Genomic DNA, 9,259 nt, shown 5'->3' on the forward strand with positions numbered 1-9,259 from the left:
GATTATTTTCTCTTCACGTATCTGTGAGTTAAATAAATTTGGACAATTTCTCCACAAAATTTGGATTTTTAATTTTACTCATTTAGTGTAAAATAAATAAGATCATATTAAATAGTGGTATCACATCTCAACCGCTATATTGGTGACCCCTAAATTGGTGAGCACTACAATAAATACCTACGTTTACTGCTGGCAAGAAGATTTAAAACGGCAAGAGGCCATTTTGACGACCTTGGCAAGTGACCTCTGATATAAGATGGAGGACGCGACTACATCCAACGTGTGCAGAATTGGCGTGCGTATTCCACCATTCTGGCCGGAAGAACCAGCCCTTTGGTTTTCACAAATTGAAGGTCAGTTTGCTTTATCTAATATAACAAGTGATACTACAAAATTTTATTACGTTGCCGCTCAGTTAGATAATCAATTTGCTGTCGAGGTGAAGGATATTATCATTTCTCCTCCCGAGGCGGATAAATACATCACTCTTAAAACGCAACTGATTAAAAGATTGTCTGCGTCTCAAGAAAAGAAAGTGATGCAGTTGCTGAGGCACGAGCAGCTAGGTGATCGCAAGCCATCACAGTTTCTGCGATACATGCAAGATCTTGCGGGTTCATCTGTCCCCAAGGATTTTTTAAAAACATTATGGTCGAGTAGGTTACCACAAAACATTCAAACGGTTATAGCTTCACAGCCTGATCTGCCTATCGAAAAATTAACTGACCTGGCAGACAAGGTGCATGAGATAGCACCCTCATCACCACAGGTCGCAAGCACATCTGCGATGGCCACACCCCCTGCATCCTCCATGTTGGAAGAAATGGCCAAGCAGATCCAACTCCTGACCAAGCAGGTATCGGAACTCTCGACCCAGGTACGTCACAACTCGGTCTCATCAAAATTTAAAGAGCGTTCCCGGAGCCATTCCAGACATCGCAGGAAGTCGACTACCCGGCAAAAGTGTTGGTACCATTTTAAATTTGGATCAAATGCTAAAAAATGTGTGCAGCCATGTAATTACGGAGAGTCGGAAAACTCTCTGGGCAGCCGGAAGTAGCGGCCAACGTCTGCCCTTTACCTACAGGCCGTCTTTTCATTACCGACCGTATTTCAAAAATGCTTTTCCTCATTGATACTGGCTCGGATCTCTGCGTTTTTCCACGGTTGGCTACCAAGGCGCCCTGTACCAAGACAAAGTATGAACTTATGGCGGCGAACGGTACAGTCATTCATACTTACGGTCCTACATTGTTACACTTAGACCTAGGACTAAAGCGTACTTTCACCTGGAAATTTACCATCGCTGATGTTTCAAAGCCCATTATCGGCGTAGATTTTTTGATATTTTACAATCTTCTTGTAGATTGCAGATGTCAGCGACTCGTCGATGGAAATACCACTCTGTCAGTGCAGGCAATAAAAGAAAATATCTCCGATGACCTTGCGTCAGTCAAAGCCATTTCGGGAGAATCAAAATATCATCAGCTGCTTCATGAGTTTCCAGAGGTAACGAGACCATCAGGTACGTCTTCCTTACCTAAGCATAATACCGTGCATTACATCAAAACCATTCCCGGACCACCGGTTACCAGTAGACCTCGTCGTTTAGACCCAGTTAGACTGAAAGCAGCCAAAAAAGAATTTCACGATATGCTGTCACAGGGAACTGCCCGCTCCTCTAACAGTTCGTGGTCGTCCGCTCTGCACTTAGTTAAGAAGAAGGACGACGGATGGAGACCATGTGGTGATTATAGAGCACTCAATGCTCGCACAGTACCTGACAGGTATCCGATACGCCATATCCAGGATTTTTCCTACCAACTCTCTGGTTGTACAGTATTTTCAACTATCGATCTAGTCAAGGCGTACAATCAAATACCAGTACACGTCAATGATATCCACAAAACAGCCATTACAACTCCTTTTGGACTTTTCGAGTTCCCGTACATGACCTTCGGACTGCGCAATGCAGCACAAACCTTTCAGAGGTTCATGGACGAAGTGCTACGTGAATTTGATGACTTTTGTTTTGGTTACTTAGACGACATTTTGGTATTTTCCACTTCTGAAGAACAACATCAGCGCCACATCAGACTACTCTTCACCAGGCTCAAAGAGTATGGTGTTTTGATAAACACATCCAAGTGTGTCTTCGGGCAGCGACAGGTAAAATTTCTTGGTTACCTAGTGTCAGATTCTGGGACTCAACCTTTAGAGACGAACGTAAAAAGCATACAGGAGTGCAATGTGCCGAAAACTGCTAAGGAATTACGACGTTTCCTCGGTATGTTCAATTTTTATCGGCGGTTTATTCCCGACGCCGCAAATATCCAAGCACCATTAGATGCTGCGCTTTTAGGACCTAAGATGAAAGGAGCTAAGCCGATCACTATGACGCCGGAGATGATGGAAGCCTTTCAAAAATGTAAGACTTGTTTATCTCAAGCCACGTTACTGGCTCACCCAGATCCTTCTGCAGAGCTAGCTATTGCCACTGATGCTTCTGATGTCGGAATTGGAGCAGTTCTTCAACAACGTGTTAATAACGTATGGCAACCTCTTGGTTTCTTTTCTAAAAAATTAACATCTGCGCAGAAGAAGTATAGTCCTTACGACAGAGAACTGTTAGCCATTTATGAAGCCATTAAATATTTTCGACACATGGTTGAGGCTCGAAACTTCGTGATTCATACGGATCATAAACCTCTCACATATGCATTCAACATTAACAGGGAGAAATGCTCATCGCGCCAATATCGGTACTTTGATTATATTTCTCAGTTCACAACTATTATTCAATACTTACCAGGACGTTTGAACGTAGTGGCTGATACTCTGTCACGACTGGAAGAGGTGAGTCGATCTATTGATTACCAGGCTCTAGCACTTGCTCAAGATACTGATCCTGAACTGCTAGGTCTGCTTCAAAAAGGCTCATCGTTAAAACTGGCTAAGGTAGATTTGCCAGACTCTAACCATAAGTTATACTGTGACGTATCAATGTCTTCTCCGCGCCCGTTCATTACTGAGAAGTTTCGCCGACAAGTTTTTGAAACTTTACACAGCTTGAGCCATCCTGGTAGGACAGCTACAGTGCGGCTGGTGACACAGAGATTCGTATGGCCAGGGATTCGCAAAGACTGTAGAGAGTGGACACGAGAGTGTATACTTTGTCAAAAGAGCAAAGTTCACCGTCATACCCTTGCTCCCTTATCCTCAATTCCAACTCCTACATCGAGGTTTGCACACATCCACCTCGACATCGTCGGACCTTTAACTATTTCGTCTGATTTCAGATATTGCCTTACTGTCATCGACCGTTTCACACGATGGCCTGAGGCATTCCCACTTAAGGACATCACAGCTGATTCCTGTGCTGCCGCTCTTCTCTCTGGTTGGATAGCAAGATTTGGTTGCCCTCACCTCAGTCATTACAACCGATAGGGGTCGGCAATTCGAGTCGCATCTCTTCAAGGCACTATCAGCCATGGTTGGTGCACATCACTTTACGACTACTTCGTATCATCCAGCTTCCAACGGCTTGATCGAGAGACTCCATCGGCAGCTGAAGGCAGCTATCATGTGCCATCCCTCTTCGACCTGGACGGAAGCACTTCCCTTAGTGCTGCTGGGCATCCGTAGCGCTTGGAAGGATGACATTCAGGCTTCAGCGGCTGAGCTGGTCAACGGGGAGCCCCTTCGACTTCCAGGGCAATTTCTGGCACCCTCAGAAGACTACAGGACTGCAGATATCACAAATCTGGTCACTCGTCTTCGTGCTGGTATGGCACGACTCTCACCGAAGTCCACGTCATGGCATAGGACAGGTCCTTTTTATATGCCAGCTGACCTTGCAGAGACAACACATGTTTTTTTACGGCAGGACCACGTCCGCAAACCACTGGAACCACCTTATGCAGGCCCATACAAGGTTCTCAAGAGGACTCCTAAATATTTCAAAATAGACATATGTGGTAAGCCTAATAACGTTAGTGTGGACAGGATCAAGCCCGCATATGTTACGCGAGAGGCCGTTCCTGCATCAAAGAAGATAATAACAGCACCAAAGGCTATCTCTCAATCTGACGTGGAGCAGACACTTGAGAAGCGGACAAGAAGCGGAAGAAGAGTCAAGTTTCCAGACTACTATCGCCCTTAACCAGGTCTCTGGGGGGGAGTACTGTAGGGAACATTACTTATTCTAAATTAATATTATTACATTTACTAAAATCATCCGCACGCAGCGCATTGGAACAATTCAAACCTGTTCCGAGTTTTTTTGCTATGCGTGTCGTAGGCTTAACTTCTTGCTATTACGTGCTAGTTTAGCTTGTATTTTCTATTGGTGTTTATTTAAATTTCTTTATTTCCTTCTGTGATTATTTTCTCTTCACGTATCTGTGAGTTAAATAAATTTGGACAATTTCTCCACAAAATTTGGATTTTTAATTTTACTCATTTAGTGTAAAATAAATAAGATCATATTAAATAGTGGTATCACATCTCAACCGCTATACAGTCATTTGACCATGAGAAATAATAAAATTAGGGTTAGAGACGGAGATAATATCAATCAGAGAAGGACGACAGTTAGGAAAAAAATGAGTGGGGGAAGACATGGGTAGAATATGCAAGTTATATGACTCATTCAGTGCCTTGAGCTGGTTGCTTCTAGTATCATTTTTTAACATACAGGTATTTAGGTCACCCATGCAAATTATATGGTCATAATGTTGAAAAAGACTCTCCATAATATCTTCCAAAGCACTAAAATAATTCACTTTATCATTAGGGGAATATAAAACGCCTAAAAGAATTTTTTTATGGTGTAGTTCTATTTCTAAAAAGAGATATTCAAGAATTCCTACAGCCTGATTAGGGGAGCGAGAGACGACCCTGGCAGGGATGCTGTTACGAAGGTATATACCAACGCCTCCACCAACCCGCTCAGTGCGGTCATTCCGGAATAACTGAAAGCCTGGAAGAGAATAACAAGCTGATAAGAGGGACGGTTTTAACCAGGTTTCCGATACAAGTACACAATCGACTACTCCGGAGCCAAAAGATGCGAGAAGATCAGTATAATGAGCTGGAATGCTCTGTGCGTTGATATGCACTAAGGAAAGCGAACCGGATGGGTTATTAAAGATATTCGATAACTTATCTACAAGCGAATCTGAATCTGAGACTGACGAGTTATTACTGTCAGCACTATCATAACTACTAGATGAGCAAGAAAAGAACTCGTCATCAATATTCATATTCTTTGTATTTTATAAATATGGAAAGAAAAATAATAATATAAATATACAATAATAAATAGTAATATATATACTTAAAGAAAAACAACTAAATATCTATATATAATTATATATAAAAACGTATTAAAATTAACCAAAAAAAAATCCACGCGCACAGGTTGACTTTTGGAATAATCTGCACATTAAAGTAGTAAAGAAAGAAATACAAATACAAAAAATCAAATGTGAAACTAAATGGAACGCAATCGAACATAGACAATTATAAGAACACAATAACAATAATCATTCATTTAACATTATATCATATTTATGGTATTATCTATTATACTTATTTACATTCTACGGCAAAGTGACACTTGTCAAATGTGTTATTGTGTAAACAATTTGTTACTGCTACAGTTATACATCAATATTTTAAAATTAAACTAACATACTAAATACTGAACGGAAATGAATTGTAAAACTGTGAAATTTAACAAAAACAAAATAGCAAGAAAATGTAGCTTACGGTCGAAAAAATTACAAAAGAGTTTAAATATAAAATAAATAATGTGTAAACCGGCTGAGTTAAAATGATACATATAAAGAAAAGCTACCCGACTAAATGTTGATGGTGGACTTCATTGAGGGATTTTGTTCTATTAATAGTTTAAGTTCTGACAACGTAGAAATCTTGACTCTGGATTTGTTAGTGAGTAGTATCACTATCATGCCATCAGCCGACCAACACTTTTTTATACCAAAGTGATTGCGGGCGGCGACAAAAACTTCCTGGCGCGATTTTGTTAAAAACTCCGTCAAGGTTATTTTGGAACCTTTTAAAGCGGTTTTTGCAAGCCACACGCTGGAACGTACCTTTAGGTTGCAAAACCTAACAAGGACAGGCCTGGCGGAATCTTTCTTGGCACCCAGTCTATGGCAAGATTCGATCGAAACAGACGAAAGGTCGGACAACTTCATGTGCCTGGATAACACCTCCATTGTCTTCTTCAATACGTTCTCATCTTTCTCTTCTTTTATGCCGTGGAACAAAAGCACCTTTCTTCTGGATTGTGTCTCCAAGCGATCCATACCGTGTGCAACCAACTCAATCTGTGACTTTAAAAGACTTACGCCCAATATTAATAATGTATCTCCTATCTCCAGTTAACGTCTATCTCGTACTGTCCGACATGTCTATCCAATCACTAACCTGCATGCCTACCTCCATCTCTGTCTATTTCAATCTATGGTAGCAATTTTTGGATTAGGATTGGTTATTAACATTGGGCGTAAGTGACTTCCACACTAACGTCTTAAAAGTATAGAAATCAGCACTCAGTGCTTTAATTGTGGGATTTGGGGCTGCAGAACTTGTGTAAGTAGGTATATGATAATATTCACGGGAGAAATAAGTTATTTTATTATAATTAGGCATTATAGTGTTTATTATAGACAAATCAATATGTTTTCTTTGGCTATTTACTGAATAAATACAGATAAAACTTTTATTACATAGCCATTAAACTTTTACTTAAGAATTAAGTCATCCAATTCAATTTTCGGGATATATTCTTGTAAACTTGTAACTTTAATAGAAACATCGTGTATATTTCGCATCATTTTTTATCCCTTTTTCAATCAAAAAATCATTAGGTACATAGTTATAAATAATAATAACTTTTAAATGGGTAAAACCTAAGACATTTTCACCTCTATAAAATGTAAGCCGTAAAATAGCGATTTAACAAAGGCAATGGGCTATAAAGTGTTTTTCAGTGGATACTATAAATCTTTTCTAAAGTTCTTGTGAAAAAAAAACTGTATATTTAAAAAGAAAACCAAAAGATTTCTTTCAGAATAAAAAGATATTTACATACAGACTTACAGATAGCTTCCGGTTCGCTTCGCTCACCAACCCTCAACTTCGATGATCGTTTAGTCGTTTATTTCAATGATTTGATCTTTTCAATGATTATTTTTAACAATATAGTATTATTCCTTTATTTTAAAATTAAATGCATTAGATGCGTTAAACGTTTTGATAACTATATATTTGTGGATAAGTCCTATAAAATAATAGCCTTAAATAGCAAAAAATAGATATTTCGACAATATAAAGAGAATTAAAATTAATAGCGTATTTCCGGTTAAGCTAGAATTATGAAATTTCACAGCCTACATCTACAGGTAGTACTAGTTCAGGAGAAAATCTGAAAACTCTAGCTTTGTGTATGGCTATACATTTGTGGTTAAATTAAAAAAGAAAATAATAGCCTTAAAAAGCAACTCACAACGGTCATTTTTATATGATAGCTGTTGTTTCTGTTCCCAGTTGGACGAGTGAAATTTTTTATACGTTTATTTCCTCGCTCTGGTAAGTGGAAATATATTTGTGTCTGAATATATGGTTTGAGTTTCAACTCGACAAAAAAGTAATCTTATAAGGGTTCCTTTTTTCCTTAAAACGTACGGAACCCTAAAAGTATATAATAAGATAAAATGTGCTCACATTACCTCTCACATTCTACATTGTTCACAGTAACGCTTAAACTATTCATTCGGTTTGGACGAGCCTGTGAGCAGAATGTGGCTTATTTTTTTATTTTCGTATTGAATGAAGAGCAAAATCAAAGGGAATAAATTTTTGAGTTCGTAAAGTGAATGCATGAATGATACATGAATGTGTCAACTGCCATTGAATGTGTATGTATGTATGTGAAATAGTATATTTTTTCTGCCACCAATTGAAAAAAAAAGAAAAGTTAAAATAGCAAAAAAACAAAATAAATATAACATTGAAGCCGTCGTTATACAAGTGTGACTGTAACGCGACGGTTGTGGGTTTGATCCCACACTCAGAGGAATTAATTATTATATATTAATATTTGCAGTTCTTCGCTCAAAATCGCAAGGTTTTGCCTTGCGATTTAATGCCTCAATACATAATACCTCAAAAAATCGGCGGAAAGTGGGGAACGAAGTGTCTTAACTCTAGGTTCCCTCTGCCTACTCTGTGTGAACAGTGTGAAGCTGATTTGATTTCAGGAAACGATTGCTTTTTTTGTTCCAATTAAAAAAATACATCAAACACGTTAATTTTAGCGAAGAGAAAAATGTTAAATAGCTTAGTGAGACGATCCAACAAATTCAAGCTCAACTATTATTACAGCTGTATCGGTAACGAGACTGAAATAATGAATAAAATATTAAAATTGAAAATTTCTTACTTTCCAAGCTCTTTTACAAGGTATAACCTCCTTTTAATAATATAAAATATTTATAAGCAGAAATTTGTATTCTGTGAATATTCCAAAGCGTTAAGATGAAAATAGAAACAGCTATTTTGTTCTACTTTTACTTTATTAAAACCTGTTAATTGATAAAGTTAGTTAGGTTAGAATTTGATAAATTTAAATTACTATTAGCTACTATTAAAATTTCCGTCGTAGAGCAGCGGAACACAGAGTTAGTGTGACTGTAACGCGACGGTTGTGGGTTCGATCCCCATTCGGGAGATTGAAAGGATGTGACGTTTATATTATCAAAAAATATTATAACTTTTTATACTTTTTACATATGTTTTATATCTTGCATGGCATAATTTTTTATAAGATAAACATCTCAACTTAAGATTAACATTAAATAGACTAGAGTCTAGTACATAAAGGCAGCATATGTATATTTTACAACAAAAGAAAACAATATAATAACAAAAATGAAAGAAACATTAGAGTAAATAATAATATTACAAGGCAAAAATCAACATATCGTTTTATTAAGTAAAACAAATTTCCTCAAACTTTTCATATTGATGTTTTCTTAATTTTACTGAGATCGTCTTATTTATGGCTCTTCCTATACTAAACTCTAATTTAATTTAATGTCCTAATATGTTAGATTACATTTTAATTACAGTAAGTATGTATAATATTATTCTAATTTAATAAGAAGATTAAACTGATATCTATTATCATTTTTGTATGAGCTTGTTAACAACATTTAATTTACTGTTA

General features: G+C 37.6%; 2 protein-coding genes across 2 annotated transcripts; both read left to right on the plus strand.

The window, feature by feature from the left end:
- Positions 1-256: 256 nt before the first annotated feature.
- On the plus strand, positions 257-1,060 carry LOC146539500 (uncharacterized). The gene has a single exon (XM_085185184.1). The coding sequence runs from the start codon at positions 257-259 to the stop codon at positions 1,058-1,060; it is 804 nt and encodes a 267-aa protein (XP_085041310.1).
- A 2,430-nt stretch (positions 1,061-3,490) lies between these two features.
- Positions 3,491-4,162, plus strand: LOC146539501 (uncharacterized). The gene has a single exon (XM_085185185.1). The coding sequence runs from the start codon at positions 3,491-3,493 to the stop codon at positions 4,160-4,162; it is 672 nt and encodes a 223-aa protein (XP_085041311.1).
- The last annotated feature ends 5,097 nt before the right edge of the window (positions 4,163-9,259 follow it).

Source organism: Heliconius melpomene, chromosome 4, assembly GCF_056956725.1.
Source record: "Heliconius melpomene rosina isolate 202511_hmr_F chromosome 4, ASM5695672v1, whole genome shotgun sequence".
Lineage (NCBI taxonomy): Eukaryota > Metazoa > Arthropoda > Insecta > Lepidoptera > Nymphalidae > Heliconius > Heliconius melpomene.

Coding starts and splice junctions, on each gene's coding strand:
- LOC146539501 (XM_085185185.1), top strand. CDS start 3,491: ATGGTTGGTGCACATCACTTTACGACTACTTCGTATCATCCAGCTTCC.
- LOC146539500 (XM_085185184.1), top strand. CDS start 257: ATGGAGGACGCGACTACATCCAACGTGTGCAGAATTGGCGTGCGTATT.